This window comes from Cebidichthys violaceus, unplaced genomic scaffold (genome assembly GCF_023349555.1).
Source record: "Cebidichthys violaceus isolate CVI_PGR_0920_01 unplaced genomic scaffold, fCebVio1.0.p SCAF_6, whole genome shotgun sequence".
Lineage (NCBI taxonomy): Eukaryota > Metazoa > Chordata > Actinopteri > Perciformes > Stichaeidae > Cebidichthys > Cebidichthys violaceus.
In genome coordinates, this window is record NW_027176816.1 from 3721037 (window position 1) to 3741197 (window position 20161).

Below are 20161 nucleotides of genomic sequence, written 5' to 3' on the forward strand. Positions count from 1 at the left end.
CACAAAACAAGGTCAACCCCTATCCCACACACACAAGCAGAAATAAATGCTGGTGATTTGCAGCCTACGTGCATGTGAGTTTCTCTGGTGTTTGCACTTCCGCGTGGAGTTGGCTTCTATTCTTATCAGGAAGGCAGGAGCTCTCTGCTGTGACTCAGTCATCCACACACGCTATAATCCTTGAGAACCCTCAACAGAATGGACGGATGTTGCGCAGATGGACTTTTAATGAAAGTGGCTATTTGTCATTACACAATAAGTATGTCATCATGCCCCACTCGTTTCTATTCATACCATTTTGGACTTCAGCAGGACTCATTAGCCCTGAGTGGGCACACATGATTCGTAGGGTTGGGGGTCAGTGAAGGGAGGGAGCACCACTCCCGTGCATTGACGGATCCATTCAAGGAGGTTGTGTCAACAGGAGAATGCTCCGGTTTTTACATTGATCATCATAGGATACTAATAAAGGATAAAGTGAGCAATTGATAAAATGGAAGCTGGAAAAATATAGCACTCTTGGGATTTTGAGAGCAATCTCAAACTTTTTCTTGTCAAGGACCTCCAAAATAGATATACAATTGACCACAGACCATGGATGTTTAAGAGGCCGGCAGAACCACATATGTCATATGAGTGTGCAGAGCGGCGCAGTCCCAAGGGTCTGATGCAAGTTCATTTTAAAAAAGGGGGAAAAAAACTGGATTCGGCTGTTAGTCCATTTTAACTTTTAGGACAGAATGATTTAAATGAGGGTTAAGTGTTCGTACTGGGAAATTGATGTACTTCATTATCCTCTGATTGGACTCTGATGTCTCTTCATACATCCATGGCCGCTCCATCGCAGCCCTATCTAGTGGCGGTTGTCAAAAAAGAAATTTTTGTCTCTTTGCTTCTATACTCTTTGGTATTAGAGAAGAGGAGCTGTTACTATTTCAATTAGCCTAACCATAATCCTAATACTATAGTCAGCATGCTAGTGATTGGTATTGGCAATTAGTCGTAGTGATTAGCATAAGATAATTAAAAGGATAAAGGCTATCATCAGTCTGGTTAAATGTTAAAGTAACATAGATCAAGCTCAGCAGTTCATGTTGTGCATTTCATGTTCCATGACTGTTGCATGAAAGCACGGTGAAATTAGAAACTAACCAGCCACTAAATTAGAAGAATTTACTTATTGCTCCATCCACACACTCTTGTTATAGCACATTGCTATCGCCAGACAATCAGTCATTAACACTGATTCACCAGATTTTGTAATGTGCTGATGCTTAATTTCAAGTCCCCAGAAAAGGGACACATTGTTTTTCCTGTGCTGTGATAAAAATAAGACTTTAAACAATCACGCTTTTGGCTCATTGGTCCGAGACACTGAAATGTAGTCCAATTTAGGACATCATGGAGCTTTAAAAAGCATCTCAAGACCTACTGGTATGGGCATATGTTCAGTTTCTTTATGTTTTTTTTATGTCTTGCTATTTCTTTGCACTTTACCTGAGATGTTTGATCTTGAAAAGTACTATAAAGATACATTTGACTTACCTCTTACTCTTCATCACATCTATCCTCATTAAACTGTGCTGTTTGACCTTGCCATTCGGGGGCCGCCAGTTTCACATTTGCTTGATGCTGCTGGTGAAACTTCCCTAAATAAATAACGGTTAAAAATGGTCTGTCTGGTCTGTTGCTTAATGAACAATCTTAAAATACCAAAGATGGAAAATGTGACTGTATTTTAACACAAAATGAACAATCTAAACACTGATATTGTTTTCATTGTGCCATGGAAAAATAAGCATCAACAGAAAAACAGTCAATTGTATCGGGTTTATGGTAACATCTCTTCAAAGTTTCAGTTCTTATTCTGGTCAACAGGATGAGTATTGTAATAAAAAGTGATAATCAGTTTTACTTGAGCCATATAATATCATATCAGTGCAGGTAGAGGAAAAGGTACTTGTGTTGATCTAGAATGCCTAAAATTCCATTTAATTTCTGTCAGAATGTAACCACTGATTACACTTTTCTATATCTAAGAACATGAGTAACTTCTAATTTGTTCAGGCCAGTTCTTCATTCAAAGAAGCATAAATTGCAGTAGCACCATTATTCAGAAAATAATCTTTTTTTAATGAAATCATCTTTCGCTGATTGTTCATCACACACGCTACGGACCGGAAGTCTTCATGGTATTCCTGTATTTTCGTTTTTTTTAATAAACGGTAAAACAGACTATGAAAACGTACACAGACCCTTCCTTGACTCCCATGCCTCTCAAACGTGACCAGGCACAGTCGCCTACATGACAAACTGGCCAATGGGAACGTCGGATAGGATGTACGTCACTGTTCACGTTTGACAAGTCTAGTGCAGCATTCCTGAACTGCGGTAAATAAGATGATCAGATTTTTCTAACATATTTCACGCTTCAGATAGGCTCTCAGGCGGAAAATCCAACTTCGTTTGTTCCTCTCTTGATCCTCTGATTCTGTTATCAGTGTCACTGTAAATGTACATGCTCAAAAGCACACGTAATACGGTATTACCTTGTATAAAAACGAAATGCTTCCCACGGAAAAATAGTTTTTCATAATATATCATTAAAAATATTTCACACGTAGGTGTGTTATTGTATTTGCTGTTATTATTCAACTGATAACGTCAATTATACTGTATAATTGCCATCTGGGGTGGACGCTGTTCGCAAGTTGGCGAACAGCGGTTCTGTTTAAACCGGTGTGCCTTGAAGGCAGCATTAGAGTGGATCAGTGTACGGCGCATGCGCAGTGAGGTTTACTCTTATGAAACAAACTAGTGCAGCAGCAGAGCGTAGGTTGTGTGTGTGACACTCAGGCTGTAACTAGAGACACTACCGGTGCACAGCACTTACCCCGTACACCAAAAAGGAAGGAGAAGACATGTTTATTTCTTTAAACTGGACATAAACATCACACTTGAGTAGCCAGCACGAGGTAAGACGGGTTCTTTTGGCATCTTGAAGGGTTTAGTTTGAGGGGAAACCAGCTACACTGTTTAAACAGCGCCACCGCTTACATAAGTATTGCTCTGGTGACCCCGTTTTGGTCTGCAGAGATGTTGTTTCCTTGCCAAAGATTTCTACTTAAAGTATATTTTCCAACGCTTGTATAAACTACCAAATTCCATTCTGACATGTTCTGCAGCTGTTTCATTTTTTTTTGCCGATATTCTGTTATTTATTCCAGGTGAAGTTCATGAAGTGGATGTAATGTCTGCCTCCATTCAGAATAAACGGTGTGACCTAAATTCCAAATCTGTCAGTAGGATCCATCAAACTATCTTGTTAAAGCAGTCCTGCTTTTTCTTTTATTTATTTGAAGTAGTATCGTACTTTATTGTCAAGTAAACCGATGAATTGCTGACATAAAAATCAGAATCATGAGCTTATTTTCATTCTTTTTTTTTTACACAAAATGCCTATGTTTACAGTGGAGTTGACCTGCTAAATTTCATTTAGTACAATTCTTGGGTTTTCAAAAAACATTCCCAAATTCTATTCTATTATTAAGATACATATTTGGAAATTGTGTATCATTAATCTAATTAACTGTGGATTGGCAATACATTTCTAATCATCCTCATTACAATGTCAGTTTATCAAAACTGTGTCCCATCAGCCCCTGTCCCTTCTGCTTCCCACGGCAGTCCTATAAAGTACTGCTTGTGCTGCTTTGTTTCTTCTGCTGCTTGTGCGTCTTTACGCATGGACCTTCCGGTTCAGGAGCTTCTGGTGGTTGTCACTTTAAGGGTGCAGGTATTGGGTACTGGCATTGCCATTTTTTTGGATGATACCCAGCCCTATAAATATGTAAACAGTAAAAAAGCAAAATATTATAAGTAGGCAAACTGAAATCACATTATTGCTAAATAAAATATTGACAAATCAACCTATCGATCTAAAACAAAACATTTTGTATATATGAATCCAAAGGCTAAAGAAAGTTTTCTTACCTTCGCCTGCTTGTGTTGACTCACTGAAAGGCGAGTTTTATTTTACCGTTGGGTCTATTTCAACAAGCTCCAAATGCCTAAAAAAATGTCTACATGTGATAGTGATGACATTGTTCTGTTCTTGGCACATCCTACAGTGTTGGCAACTGTTACAACTTGAATGCTTTAATTATCTCTCCTACAGGGAGACATTGAGTTTTGTACTGAACTGTAAATAAGCATCATTACGTTCTGTTCTGTACATTCAGCTCCACCATTCAGGCATCTCTTCACAGTTTGCTACGACCAGCTGTGACGTGATTCTTCTTCTTCTTCTTTTCTCAGAATAAAATGGCCCCAAATTCCATCCACTGGTTCCGGAAGGGCCTCCGTCTCCATGATAACCCAGCGATACTGCAGGCGGTCAAAGGGGCGGGCACAGTGCGCTGTGTTTACTTCCTGGACCCTTGGTTTGCAGGCTCGTCCAACGTCGGGGTCAACAGGTGGAGGTAAGATGATTCAAGATGATTTTTTTTTCTCTCTTTTTTTACATTCAAAGCTTCTATATATAGTTTTCTAATAAAGCTTTAAATGTCTGTCATCACCCTAAAAAAAAAATAGAATCAAACAATATCCTCAGTTTGAATAACGTGATTCACCAGACTAAATTAGTCTTTTCTTTAATAAAGGTCTGCTTTCTTTTCCAGGGTTTTCAAATGGAAATGCCCACTCAGCCGTTAGCAAAAAGGGTTACCAAAGGGAGCTAATCAATACGAATTATGAATAATGTCAATGCTGGCTCTAGCAGACTCAATTTAAGCTCTGCAAAATTTGGAAATAACTGAAAATGTGTGTTCCGATTTTTTTTAAAGTGGACCGGTGTTCTGCGAGGTGAAAGTACCGTTTTTGTCAATGGAGTCTTGTGACCACAGTTCCCCATCGGAAAGAGCTGTCTGACGTCGAGATCAAGCGGCTGTGGATGATGAATATAAACTGTTTATGTAGCAACGTCATCATGCAGAAACCAGCCTCTAGTCAGGTGGACTAAAGGTTTTAGACGGGAAATCAGCCCTTTAAAGATAAAACACACGGAATTCAACCAAAATGTGAATGTTCGGATGTTTATACAAATCTTTTCAATAAATTTAGACTTTTTAACTTGACACTTTAATTCAATATTACTTTGTTTTCTTTTTTTCTTGAATGGGAAAAAAAAAAAACCTAGAGTAAGTACACAGCTGTAAAAAGCCAATGTACACCACCTGCTCAGTGCAAACAGTAGACAGACACAGTAAGAGACTAGCTGGTGAATATAGAGGAGCATTCAGCAATTAAAGAGACGGATATTTACAGTGGAACTGCTGGATGCTGTGACTCACAGAATGAGGAGAAACTAGAGCACAACGAGAGAACCATAGAGCTGCAGTGCTTCAACACACAACACGGTGTCAGCATTCCTCTGCTTTTGGAGGATTATTTGTTGTATATATTTATGTATAAGGCTTTAAGAGTTTGACGGGAGCCTTTTGCTCATCGTCTTCATCGTTGGTCTCGTCTTCTGCTGCTACATGAGTCGGAATTTGGATTCAAGAAATCTATCAGTAAGACTTCTTTTGGTTGTCTTTTTAGATGCACCGCTGACGACAAAAGCTTGTTTAAAAATAGACACTTAAATTTAAGTGGATTTACCTGCTCGGCTGGCTTCACAGCCTCAGGCTGCCCTTATTGTTTTAGTCTCTGCTCACATAATCCCCATTAAATATAGAGGTCAGGTCAGCAGATATATTTAGGATTTGGTGACTGGATGAATAGGTTACAAGTGGCAGGGATTGTGTGTGTGTGTGTGTGTGTGTGTGTGAGTGTGAGTGAGTGAGTGAGTGAGTGAGTGAGTGAGTGAGTGAGTGAGAGAGAGAGAGAGAGAGAGAGAGAGAGAGAGAGAGAGAGAGAGAGAGAGAGAGAGAGAGAGAGAGAGAGAGAGTGAGTGATAGAGTGAGTGATAGAGAGAGTGATAGAGTGATAGATAAAGCCCGGCTCATATCAGGGGACGAGAGTCTACAACACTCACACATTCTTTGCTTGCTGGCCCGTTTTTACTCTGAGGGGTTAGTTGTATTTCCCACACTGGAGTAGTCAATACTGAAGTCACTGACCTCATGATATCCAGCTGATCATTGTACTAAAAATGGAAACGGCTCGCTGGCAGGAAACAACACATAAGTGTCACACACATGTCTGTCTCACAGATTCCGAAACCAACATTTGTTGCCAACTTTTATTTGTATCAGCTTTTCTTAATGTTGAAATTTCAGCTTCATGAAGCTAACTGACAGCTGGCCTTCACACATGTCCTGCCATAACTGGTGGGTGGTCTGCATCACCAGGATGCAGAATTGAAAACTTTGGTAAAGCTCTATTTTGTATGTCCATATTGTCCCTGGAATCTTCTACAACGAATCCTGGACATGAATGACTGCGTAATTGCTCAATGTGCCCCACTTATCTGGGTCAAGGCACTGACGTCCACACTGCTTTCATGACTCACGGCTACAACGGCCCCTTTTATCTACACAAGCTAACAAGCTGCATTACTGGTCTCCAGATGATGCACCACGTTGTATGACTTGTCCCTTATAGCCAACGCAGGCTCAGACGGTAACACGGAAAGCTGTCCAGCTGCCCTGACACCTGCAGCTCTGTGTATGGCAGACCATCATCCAATTAAAGTGTTATTTTTACCTTAAACTGGGACTTAAAATATCTCATCGGTCTGTTGTTCTGGGATTTAAAAAGCTCAGAGAAGGAAATAATTCCTGTAACAGCAAACTACAGTAAGATATGCTGTTAGCAATGTTTCGCCAACTTTTCCAGTCAGCAAGGGGCCGATAGTTAGCGGCGTTTTATTGTTTACTCTTGCTCATAGATCCTCAGTGCTTATATCTTTACTGTTGTTTACTGACCATTTTGCTTATTGGACTTACTGACAGATATTACAACAACAACATCACAGTTGATGTAAATGATGTCCAGTACATGTAAACAATTTATAACTTATAAAAGCCTCTATGAGCTCAAATGCTGTACCTTTTTCAGTTTAACTCCATGCTATTAATCACGATGTCTGAAACGCTTTTAAATAATGAAAATCGAATGAGTCGTGTTCCAAGTACTTGTTTTCTTGTTTGTCGCCTTCTTGGCCCATTTCCTCTGTGCTTTTAAAGCATCTCATGTAAAGGTCAGAGATTATAAATAAAAGAGGATAATGAGGATAGTCAATTGTTTTTCCATCCAGGGGAAAATGTGAGAATAGTCTGAACAAGAGATGTAGGTCAGTGTGTCAGTGCATAAAACTTGTGAGTGGTTATGTGATCGTGACCTACTTAAAGGGAGGCTTTCTTGCGTTCTTGTTAGTTACCTACATTAGCTTGAAGAGAAAAACAGTCGTAATTCTTTATCTTCTAAAAAATGTAAGATGTGAGGTCTACACACGCCAGGGACCAAGGTTAGTAACTATCCTTTTGAAAAATACGATTCCATACTGTCTCATCATGAAGAGGAAGGCCCAGAGTTTCATCTCTAAATGATGTGTCCATTCGACCCGTTGCTTGTTCTGGTTGTCTTTAACTAGTACTCTGCACATCAGTGAATTCAAGCTTGTCAACAGATTTGACTCCTTATTTCTGAAACACAAATCTGAAGACCTAAAACTACTCTACTGTACATGTGTGAAATACATGTTTTTGCATATGCTCTAAAGTAAAGGAGTATGTTTGGCATTGACTTATTAAAATGAGATTTCATTGAATACTTCAACTGCTAAACCTTATACAAAAATGGGTTTACAAATATTATGGTGCTTGATATATTGTCTCTTTGATTCTGCAGTGTACAACCAGGGTAACAGCTACTCTTCCTGGGGTCCATTTAATTTGTTACTAACATTTCATTTACTCATCACTGTTGAATGGGCTCTTTTAACAGTGTGAATAGGAGTGTTCCACTTGAGAGAGGCCTAAGTGGAGGATGTGTGGTTATTAAAGCAGTGTTATTAGCTGTGCTTCCGTTCACATGTGTCCATGCGCACTTTGAAGTATTGCATTCGAAAAGCTGAATGAAAATGACAAAATCCTCAATTTACCCTTTGTCAAAGCCCGCCCCCTGCTGTCAGAGCTACCATACTGTCATTTACTGCACTCCCTCAATAAACGTCACATGTTTCATGGAAGAACAACGGAGAAGCAGACAGAAAGGTCTACAATATACGTTTGAAAAAGTTAAAAGTTTGCTTTTATCTAGCTAACACTAGTTAATGATGTGCCAACATACTCTGCTAATGTTAGCTCCACAGGCTTTTCTTATCTTATCTCCTTCCAACCTCTCTGAGTAACGAGTACCACTGTTACACAACGTTTATCCATCTCGAAACAGCTCAAAGTCCACAGAACCAGCTTAAAAAATTAAGAAAATCTGAAACGACGAGTCTGTCGCTGACGGGTTCCACGTTATGATTGGCCACTCTGGGTTCGAGGGGCGGGACTAGTTGATGAGCTAAATGGATTATGGAAACACCTTTGCAGAGTAGGTGTTGATGTAGTGATTGTTTAACTCTTCACCTGACCATTCCCTATGCAGGAATGACACTTAGGACCACCTAGGTTGACCAAAGAGCATTTTCACACGATCAGAAAAACATATTTGCTTTTTCTTAGGGTTTACTGCCTTCCATTAACACCAAACAGTTCAGTTATTGGTCTCTCTGTGCTCCTGCTGAGAGAATGAATGAATGAATGAATGTGTGCCCTCCAAAACCAGAAATGAGGTTACCCAGGTGTGTGTGTGTGTGTGTGTGTGTGTGTGTGTGTGTGTGTGTGTGTGTGTGTGTGTGTGTGTGTGTGTGTTTTCTACCAGATGTAGGCCAGAGCAGTTGTATAAGGACTGATGTATGACCAGGCAACCAACACAAATGCACACACGCACAAATAGGCAGGAACACCAAGAGGAAGTGGCTGACCTGGCAACGCACACAGATGAACAATCAGAGGCTCATGCTCACACATGAGCACACACAGTCATTCACATTTGGCCTCACACACACACACATAACATCTGACAATATGTCACCCAGAATGATTTGTTGAGCATCTAAACGTGATACTTTAATGTGTTTTGTCCACTCTGATAGGAGAGCAGCCAACAAATGTGATGAAAACAGATACACAGTTATCAACAGTTGGTCTAGAAATGCAAAACCTGCTCATTGTTTTAATAGTTTCTACATTATTGGATGACTTTTTTAGGATCACCTTTCAGTATTCTTTCAATAATGTTTTGGGGGAATCTGAGGGTTTCAATGGCCTGGGGAGTTTTTTTATTCAGTATTTGCATATAAATTAAATACATTTTAAAGGTTTTATGTGTATGTGTTGGTTAGTTGAAAGTTGTTTGGTAGTGCTCAGTGATTTTAGACTTCTAACCATGTATTTAAAAAAATCCTGGCGGTGTAAAGACACATTTCTTTTGTGTAACTCATGCCCACCTCTGCATGAAATGACTCAAATGAGCATCAACAGGTATTAATAATGTTGCAACCTGTCTCAAAAATAATTTTTCAAAGTCTTTATTCACCACAGATTGCAAAAAAATTGTGGAAAATAGGGTTGTTCTCAAATGACAAAAAGCATTTCTTAGATGTCATCGATGGGGCAGGATGTACAGATTGTTGATTATGACGCGTGATTTTTGTTCCTGTATAAATGAGACCGTAACGAGATATCAGATCGGTGCATAGACTCTTGTACTCGCATTGATATTGATAGTTTGTCTTGTTTCTATAAATAAAAAGCCTAAATTAGAATACCATTTGAAAGGTGCAGAGCAAACCCAAAGGGGGACTGCAGGATGAGCTGGTCTACAAAAAGACCAACCAGTTTTGGACGCTCCTACGCCGGCTTCGTAGCGGTTTCTAGCTCGTAAGCAGGCACGTGCTTTAAGTGTGTGTGACCCTGCAGCCCGTCTAAAACTGAGCAGGAACATCGCCTGGCTGTCTGCTGTGTCAGTTATCCTGCCAGATTCTGCATGATTGGGTCGGCAGGTACTCAATAGTTTGACTTCTGGTAATGAAGCGATGCCTGTTAGCAGAGTTGTGGAGGTTGTGGAAGCAGAGGTGTTATAGTGATGGAAAGAAGTAATTATTGGCTTGATAAAATATTCTAGTCTTAAATTGTCATATCAGCGTGTTTTTTGAATGTTTTTTTTATTTTAAGTATTGTGACCGTGATAGAAGAACAAAATGTGTAATTATCTTTACCACATTAAGTTATTTCTGTATGTATAACTATACTCTAACCTGCAATAACATAATAGAGTTGGTCATACCCATTTTATAATGATGTATAATTTGACGTGTTTGCCTCGTGACTCTAGAATATAATCGGTAGATCAGTAATGAATATTTGTCTTCCCTCTCCAGGTTTCTCCTCCAGTGTTTGGAGGATCTGGACGCCAACCTTCGGAAGCTCAACTCTCGCCTTTTTGTCATCAGGGGCCAACCGGCCAACGTGTTCCCGCGGCTCTTTAAGGTCAGCATCTACAGAAAATTGTCCCCAGCTCTGATTATCTCACTTGAACAAAGTCCTTTTTATCAAACTCTTTCCAGCTTCTCAAGCGTTATAATTTGCAGCTTTTTGCTATTTTTATAGCATTGTTTGGTTTTGGACTGTCAGTCTGACGTCTTCAAAGGCTGGTTTATCTGACAGTCAGCTGTCTCTCTCTCTCTGTCTTAGGAGTGGAAGATCTCTCGCCTGACCTTTGAGTATGACTCAGAGCCTTTTGGGAAGGAGAGAGACGCTGCCATCAAGAAGCTGGCCATGGAGGCAGGGGTGGAGGTCATCGTCAAGACATCACACACCCTCTACGACCTGGACAAGTAAGCAAAACACAGACACAGTTTTAAAAACAAACCCTATGTTGGATTAGTTTAGTCTAAAGGTATGATACTAAATTTGATTTAAGATTAAGGAATTTGACCAGTCCCTGTCTCCTTTCTTCCCCAGGATCATAGAGCTGAATGGGGGGCAGCCTCCTCTCACCTACAAGCGTTTCCAGACTCTGATCAGTCGCCTGGATCCTCCTGAGATGCCTGTGGAGACACTGTCAGAAGCTCTGATGGGTCGCTGCGTCACCCCCATCTCTGAGGACCACGGAGACAAGTACGGGGTCCCCTCCCTGGAGGAGCTGGGTGAGAAAACAAACGCACACCCCTGCACTTGATCAAGTATAGACCTGGTGTGGGCAGCAGGAGGAGAACCCCTCAAACCAACCCCTGCATTAGAAATATGACTAACTCTCAACAATGCAGTGTTGAAGTTAGACTGACAGATGATTTGGTCCTCCATATGTTTGTGCAGTAAAGATGTTGGAAGGCCTCTCTGACTTGTTTTTACTCCTTTTCGTCTAATTGCCTAATGATCAGACCTGACTAACTGTAAAAGACAAGATTCAAAGATCATTAAAGGGATAGTTCTGATTTTTTTGAAGTGGGATTGTACTCACTGTATCTAAAAAAACTAACTAAATTTGTGCAGTACACTTTATTTTTGTATTAAAGAAAATAAAACTGTAAAATGAAAGCAGTTCAGGGGAAAACAAGTGCAACACTGTTGTGAACCAGGAAAGTGATTCAGATGATTGTTTGTAGGCTTCGACACCGAGGGCCTGCCTACAGCCGTGTGGCCGGGAGGAGAGACTGAGGCTCTGACCAGGATAGAGCGCCATCTGGAGAGAAAAGTCAGTACTGCACCTCCTGCTTATAGGCTTCTGCATGCTTGAAAGTTAATCAGAGAGCATATTTATGATAGTTTCAAGTGACAATTGAAACGTACTTTCAAATAATAATTTACCCAATATTATCATATGTATATTATTAACATGATATAAATATTTAAATTGTTAATATCATGGTTATCATCAATACTGGTATATCACAACACCCCTAATTGACATGCTTTACTTTTCTTTTTTAAATCATATTTTTTTTAAATGTCTTTTTCCAGGCGTGGGTTGCTAATTTCGAGCGTCCCAGAATGAATGCCAACTCATTGCTGGCCAGCCCGACAGGCCTCAGCCCTTACCTGCGCTTCGGCTGCCTCTCCTGTCGCCTCTTCTACTTCAAGCTCACTGAGCTCTACCGCAAGGTCAGTTTACAAGCCCTCCGGTGTAGCTCACTTTGAGAGAAAGCAGTTTTCTATCGGCTCCTATGGCAGTGTGGAAAGTCCTTTTGTGAAAATTGGGAACTCACAAGTCTTCCAGTTGATCTTACGTTATTATTACATTATTTTACAAAATTTGCTTACACATAATATATATACTTATGTAGAAATTGAACATGGGGTAGTGGTGCAAAAAATGATACAAACCCCAATAAATAGATGCTAAAGGAAGTGCTGCTTCATTACAGCTCATCCAGCAAGCTTGTTAACCAAATTTGTACTTGAATTATTAGATTATTTTACCACCCTTCTCACAGTGTCTTTTTTTTTTTTTGCCTAATATTCTCTATTCTTGCTGTGTTTTATTTGAACCCAGGTGAAAAAGAACAGCTCCCCTCCACTCTCCCTGTATGGCCAGTTGCTATGGCGAGAGTTCTTCTACACCACAGCAACCAACAACCCGCGCTTTGACAAGATGGAGGGGAACCCCATCTGCGTCCGCATACCCTGGGACAAAAATCCTGAAGCACTTGCCAAATGGGCCGAGGCTAAGACAGGTTTTCCCTGGATAGACGCCATCATGACTCAGCTGAGGCAGGAGGGCTGGATCCATCACCTGGCCAGGCATGCGGTGGCTTGCTTCCTCACCAGGGGGGACCTGTGGATCAGTTGGGAGGAAGGGATGAAGGTGAGAATGCAGGAATGTTCAGTACAGGGGAGGAACAACAGAGGATATGAGACTAGACATAAACTGCAATAATGACTGATGTCATCCACTTTTCCCATTCAATTTCATTGAAAATTCCTATTTACAAACAAACACTAGCAGCTCTCCCTCTGTTTGTTTTGGTAACCGAGCTTGTTTAAATAGCCGTGAGTGCTTTTAGTGCATGTGAGTGTACCACACTGGTTATCTCACACCCACTGCTCTTCCACTAGCATAGGAATGTTACAGATGTAACAGCTGATAATGCCGTTCTATGACAGCTTCACTGCGGGAGCATAGCACCCACCCTCCGCTTCCCCCTCAGGCACCTTTGCCACTGTTAGCTGTGAGCCATCAGCTCGCCGTCGATGTGTTGAGGCGGGAATTGAAATGTTGCCAAATGTAGTTTTTTTTTCTTAGAATATTGCCCCTCTCCCCAGGCTCCTTATTTATTTATTTATTTATTTATGTATTTATTTATTTATTTATTTATTTTTACCTACAATAGGCCTGATATGCTTTTGCACATTTAGGCCCGTCTGTTTCAAAAAGACGCATCATTTCCCAATCAGTCCAGAAAGATTGTGACCTCCCATATATCAAAGTTTGTGTTATGTCCCCTGAGAGTTCTCTATAACTCATGACACTTAAGGAAACCTCTGCATCAAGTGTAAAACAAACCGTTGTTTTTGTGTGGCAGATCTTTGAGGAGTTGCTTCTGGATGCAGACTGGAGCGTGAACGCAGGCAGCTGGATGTGGCTGTCCTGCAGTTCTTTTTTCCAGCAGTTTTTCCACTGCTACTGCCCCGTGGGCTTCGGCCGACGCACCGACCCCAACGGAGACTTCATTAGGTGGGTACCTTTCCTTTCCATGTCTTTTGTAATCATTTCATCTTGGTCTGCGGTGTGGATGCTATCGCACCAATTTACAGTAAATCTTCGTTTTTCTATCACGTTGTGATCTGTAGTTTTCATTGTGCAATGTGATGGTAACTCACAGATGATGGTAACTGACCATCAGTGATGGTAAGAGTTTTGTAGAGGGACTTTCCGTACTGTGCAGTGTTGTGGTTGTTTGTAGCAACTATTTTCAATAATACTTGTAAGCATGAAGTGCTGAAGACCAGCATGCTCTTATCAGTAAAATGAAAACTGAATTGTATCACATAACACAATGATTAATTTGTAATGTTTGTAATAAAACACATTAATTAGTATCTTATCATAGATATGCATGATTATTGATTAGATCGTAAAAAATACATTTGCACTTAATTCTAAATATTAAACTTGATACCTTTTTTGAAATAGAAAAACAGTTGTAGCTATTTAAGATTTTCTTCACCTTTTTCTTAACCTTTCGAAATATTCACTTAATGCATCCGTGCTTTACCCCTGATTTACTCTGTAACCTTCCACATCAGGTTGACAAAATTCTGCTAATCTAATGTCTCCCTGTTCTTCCAGACGATACTTACCCGTCCTCCGAGGTTTCCCTGCTAAATATATCTACGACCCATGGAACGCTCCGGAGTCCGTGCAGGCAGCTGCCAAGTGCATAATAGGAATCCATTACCCAAAGCCCATGGTGCACCACGCAGAGGCGAGCCGACTTAACATCGAGAGAATGAAGCAGATCTACCAACAACTCAGCCGATACAGGGGACTGGGTAAGAGATAAATGAATTAACAAAACTGCAGAGCCATGCCAGTTTCCCCTTGGGGGCTTCAAAGCTTGTTACTAGTGTTACATGGTATACCGATAATAGAAAGTTATTCCAATACCCGCTGTTAAAAACAGTCTGATAACCAATTTCAGTAGTACCAGTACAAGAGCTGTAGGCTATTTCCCATGAGTTGCGAAGATGTGCAACAGCAGACGAGTGTGTGTGTGTGTGTGTGTGTGTGTGTGTGTGTGTGTGTGTGTGCGTGTGCGTGTGCGTGTGCATGTGCATCGCTCTGCTAGAACAGCATTTCCCAAACTTTTTTTCGGGGACTCACTTTTTTAAAATGACAACCCAATTCACAATGAGCCTAATCTATAAGTCGTGAGAAGAGCCATTTTCATGTCATTTTCATTGCATGCATGCAGACAGACATGCAGGAATGCATGCAGACAGACATGCATGCATGCAGGAATGCATGCAGACAGACATGCATGCATGCAGGAATGCATGCAGACAGACATGCATGCAGACAGGCATGTAGACAGGCATGCATGCATGCAGACAGGCATGCATTCAGACAGGCATGCATGCATGTAGACAGGCATGCAGACGGGCATGCATGCATGCATGCAGACAGGCATGCATGCAGATAGGCATGCATGCATACAGGTATGCAGGCATTTATGCAGACAGGCATGCATGCAGACAGACATGCATGCATGCATGCAGACAGGCATGTATGCCAGACATGCATACAGACTTATATGTTGTCATGGAACTCTGAGGAATTATGTCGTCTCTGCTCAAGATAGAAAACTAAAAATGTGTTTGTGTCTTTCAGGCCTGCTGGCGTCAGTGCCGTCCACCAATGGGAATGGAAACGGAGGAATGATGGCCTACTCTCTTGGAGAGCAACAGCCAGGGACCAACAACTCACATTGTAAGTCAATTTCAAAAAAATAAAGGTGTGTCACACATTTTATTTCCATTATTGTTGGTGCCTTCATAGAAATAGTGTGGTAAATCCACTTTTGGCAATCAGTCACATGTGTTCATCTGTGTTATTCTTTTTCCAGTGCCTGCAGTGTCGGGGAGCTCCATTGCAACAGGTAATGGCAACGGGAGCATCCTACTCAATTTTCACAATGAAGAACCCATGGAGCCTAGCAGCAGACGACTACAACCGCACTCGCAACCGCATGGTAGGGCATCCCCTGACACGGGTGTTTTCTGTCTGCATTTCTAGCTTTTTACATTCAGTCTGGCTTTTATGCATATCAACACAATTTAAAAAATACATTTTAGAATGTATAAGGGACAGATTGACATTGGGATTCATCTTCCCGAGAGAATGAACACTTCAGATTAAAATTACTTTGGCCCTTACAGTGCCTCAGCTCTAAAAGCACATTTAAAAATGGGATAAAATGTTCCAAACCTAAAGTTGCTATATTTTACAATTTACTTGTGAAAACTGAGAACATCCCTGACTTTCTCGGATGCCTGTAACAGTCTGTGGACTGATTTCTACGGATAAGGTCGCGGGCCTGTAACAGTACAGAGTAAAGATGTATAACTAATGATCGCTTTCTACTGGCCAAGAGCGATGCAAGGGTTAATGTCAATTATTTTCATTTACTGCCATGGCCAACATTGAAAGCATTGAAAATAGCCATTTGGCTAACACTGGCACATTTGACATCTGCTTTAAAATAAACCATATACTATTTTTTTTTTTAATTGCTGTTGTATCGGTATATGATACTCAACTTTTGCACCATCTCAAAACCACCAAGTTCAAAGTTTGATGTGTCTGTTGCAGGATACCACTCAGTGCCAGAAGCCACCCAGACCATCACCAGCAGCCAAGTCTATCACGAGTTTGCTGTGCCTCAACACCCAGGTAGGAAACCGAAAGTATCTGTTGCCACTATCTCTCTTGTGCTACTGAATGCTCAAGACCTGTATTTGATAGAAATGATACTTAGCCCTCCTTATCTACTGTGTGCAAATGCCACCACACAAGGTCGACTCTATTCCTCTCCATCACCAACATCTGGTTCTTCTCAATGGAGGGAGATCACAGAAGATTCACCTAACTAGACCTCACATTTTAGAGTGTTTCTGATAATGCTAACGTTTTTCTTCTGTCTATTTGGACCTTCAGGACTCCTCCTGCACAGTAGAGGTAGTATCACAGGAAAGCGGGAGCGCGAGTCGGAACGAGAAGGGTCGGGCGAGAAAGACCCGGCATCCTGCTCTGCACACAAGATGCAGCGGCAGAGTGCAGAGGTCAGACTACTGCTCATTATAGTATATTTTATGGCACTTTAATGTCACTATTGATTACTTTACTTTATTGAATGAAATTACAATTTGGCCATTTCCTTATGTTTTGTGTTATGGTGTAGAGCAGAAAGCTTTTGTATATTGTTGTCATTTTTAAAAACGGTCTGAACATATTTGTGTGTGTGTGTGTGTGTGTGTGTGTGTGTGTGTGTGTGTGTGTGTGTGTGTTTTTACAAAGAATACAATTCAGGTGTCGTATGAAGGTAGATTTGTGTCTTTATTACGTGAACAAAAAAAAATGTTTTGAAAGCAAATTTCTCGCACTGCAATCAAAAATCAAGTTTGTAAGTGAAAATATATAAACTGAGAATAAATTATTTGTTAGTTTTGCTTATGAAACTATAATTTTTGGTTGCAAAACAAAAACCTTTGCTTTAAAAAAAAAAAAAAACTTTTGCTTTAAAAAAAAAAACCCTTTGCTTTCAAAACGAAAAGCTACGGTTTCAAAACGTAAAGCTACGAGTTGAGTTTGGACGTAGTGGGCGGGGCATACGCTGCTGAATGAGCCAGGAGTTTCTATTGGTGGGTTCGACTTACGTTACATGCACGCAGAAAGTGAAGCGTCATGTCAGCAACACCTCATGTCGTTCTTTAAAAAAAGAGACTCTACCACACTAACAACATGAACAACAGAAACTCCTGGCTCATTCAGCAGCGTATGCCCCGCCCACTACGTCCAAACTCAACTCGTAGCTTTACGTTTTGGTTTTGGTTTTGAAACCGTAGCTTTTCGTTTTGAAAGTAAAGGTTGTTTTTTTTAAAGCAAAAGTTGTTTTTTTTTAAAGCAAAGGTTTTTGTTTTGCAACCAAAAATTGTAGTTTCATAAGCAAAACTAACAAATAATTTATTCTCAGTTTATATATTTTCACTTACAAACTTGATTTTTGATTGCAGTGCGAGAAATTTGCTTTCAAAACATATTTTTTTGTTTGCATAATAAAGACACAAATCTACCTTCATAGTGTTGGTGCTTTAATGCCGCTGGTGTGTGTTGCCCTTTATACTTTATAATGAATTGTAAATGTGATTGTTGAGGTAAGCAAGGTTTAAATCTCCACATAGTACAGTAAATCTATCCCCAAAATAGCAGTGAAAGTTAGAATGATGACAAATCTAGTGACCAAGCAACCACACAATACATGGAGACTGTCAGAGTCATCTATGTAAATTTCAGCCTGTCATGAAGTTGCCATGCCCAAAATAAAAAATACAAAACAGGTGTTTGGATTCAGAACACTATGCAATTGTTTGAGTATGTGGGTGACCAAAACTGTAAAAAGAATAGTTAAGGAAAACAATGAGTCACAACCTTTCAGCTGCTTAGACTGTTCGGAGACAAAAAATACCTTCCTGCAAAAAAATGTAAATGAGGCGTGCAAGGTTTTCTCTCTGTAAAATCCTGTCTGTTTTCCCTATTTTCCTTGCAGACTACCTAGAGCAGGCGGTGGTGAGACTGAATCCACATTGGAGTCACCATCCAGCCAGCAGAGAGAGGAAACCTCATCGTTGCCACCTGTTTTCCAAACACGCGCAGACATGCCTGCCTCCTCTTCAAACATCTTGAACTGCTCTCTGTCTTTACAGGCAGAACATTCCCAGTGGAGTAAACACAAAGGTGAAAATGTGATTTTTGACACAATTTCTAAAAGGCCTTTAACATCAGAGGAATGTGCGAAGAAAGAAAACGCTTCAAACTTACAGCCAGACAAAGTATTTGTTAAAAACAAAAACAAAAGCCAGTGTATACTATGTGAACTCTGAAGCAGCTACAAATGTAAGTAATGGAATATGTAATATTTATAAAAATACAACTCCATCAATCACCTTGTCTGCTGTTTCATACACCAATGTAAAACCAGGCTAATTTAGTCAGGGTTTATGGAAATCATTTTTCTACTACTTTGTATTATGTTGGTCCATAATGTGCTGCGTCTCATAGTGCTCACTAGGAAAACGCCATCGCCTCCACACATGCTGGTCAGTCTCACTCCAGGAATATGTTGTTTAATTATACAAGTATAATCTGTTTAAAATGCTGTTTATACTGATATTTAATGTTTCTGTTTCTTGTGTTGTAGAGATGAAATGTTTGTAAATATGTCAAATAGACTTTTATCAAGATTGTTTTTCCAGATAAAATGTGGCCGAAAAATGAATTACGCTGTTTAATAATCTTTAAACCACGGATAACCAAACTTTTGTTGAATGTCGGCTATATACAGAAAGAAACTATCAATTATCAATATGTTTGAACTGTAATACAGTGCATGGCCTTAGTGCCCACTTAAAACATAATGATGTCATTTGTAAATCTGTAAAGTTAAAACAGGCAGAAATTGGTTTCTGTTCCTGGCCTAAGGGCCCCCTTAAAACATTACGATGTAGATATTAAGATGCAACAAACATACAGAAATGGTAAAATATTGGTTTCTGTGCCAAGTCAAGACAGAAATAATTTCACTAAATTTAATTGACATTTAGTGTTTAAACTAGGATGTGCAACTTACATACAGTGAAATTCATTAGAAATATGCTCAAGCCATATTCTAGTTAATTTTTTTAAATTCAAAGCGGGTAGCTGACTGAAGTTTGACCACCCCAGCTTTAAACCGTACTAAACTCTGATTTCACTAAGAGCACATGTGCAGTCACAGCTACAGCCTGGAAGGTTGTTTCAGAAACGTTATTGAGAGTATTGGTAGTTAAGAAATTCGTAATTTCTCAGCCTCTCTCACTAGTTTGCATTTAAGTGTAAGGTTCTTCAGGCACTGGAAGTCCAGTTGATGAGACATAGGGTTGAGCGATTATGTTAAAATTTTCCAACTGGCCACCAGCAACGAGCGGTTGCCAATATATTTGCACAGGTGTGTCTGTGTTCCACCGGGCAACTCCCGGGAATGTACTCAGCCATGTACTCTTTGTCCAATCGCACAACCCTAGTCAGTGAGCATGATATTTTTCTTACAACCAAATGCAACTTTTCACAGTTGAATTAATGGGAACATCTACTGCTGCCTGGTTTGCATATGTGATCACTTGATTTGTATCGGCAGCTAAAAGCAGATTTTTGTTTAGTTTTCCAGTCCATATTTAGAGCGTACGGTGTCTCAAAGGTAACACGGGTAACAAACCGCTTTCTATTGTTGGTCTTGAAAAACAGTGTGTTGCTTTAGATGAGTTAGGGAACGTTTTGTCGTGTCACTCTTAGCTGTAAAACTGCCTTCAGAATGTGGCATTATGGATAAAAGAGTAGCTTCCTTTGT

At 40.2% G+C, this 20161-nt stretch overlaps 1 protein-coding gene across 1 annotated transcript; it reads left to right on the top strand.

Annotated features, from left to right (window-relative positions):
- The first annotated feature begins 2828 nt into the window (after positions 1–2828).
- On the top strand, positions 2829–18718 carry LOC137889850 (cryptochrome-1-like). The gene is made up of 15 exons (XM_068733945.1): positions 2829–2975; positions 4318–4481; positions 10439–10547; positions 10752–10894; positions 11022–11206; positions 11666–11754; positions 12021–12161; positions 12553–12864; positions 13583–13734; positions 14350–14552; positions 15391–15489; positions 15626–15751; positions 16372–16452; positions 16717–16841; positions 18326–18718. Exons 2-15 carry the CDS (start codon positions 4324–4326, stop codon positions 18332–18334), a joined length of 1932 nt encoding a protein of 643 aa, XP_068590046.1. The 5' UTR covers positions 2829–2975; positions 4318–4323; the 3' UTR covers positions 18335–18718.
- The last annotated feature ends 1443 nt before the right edge of the window (positions 18719–20161 follow it).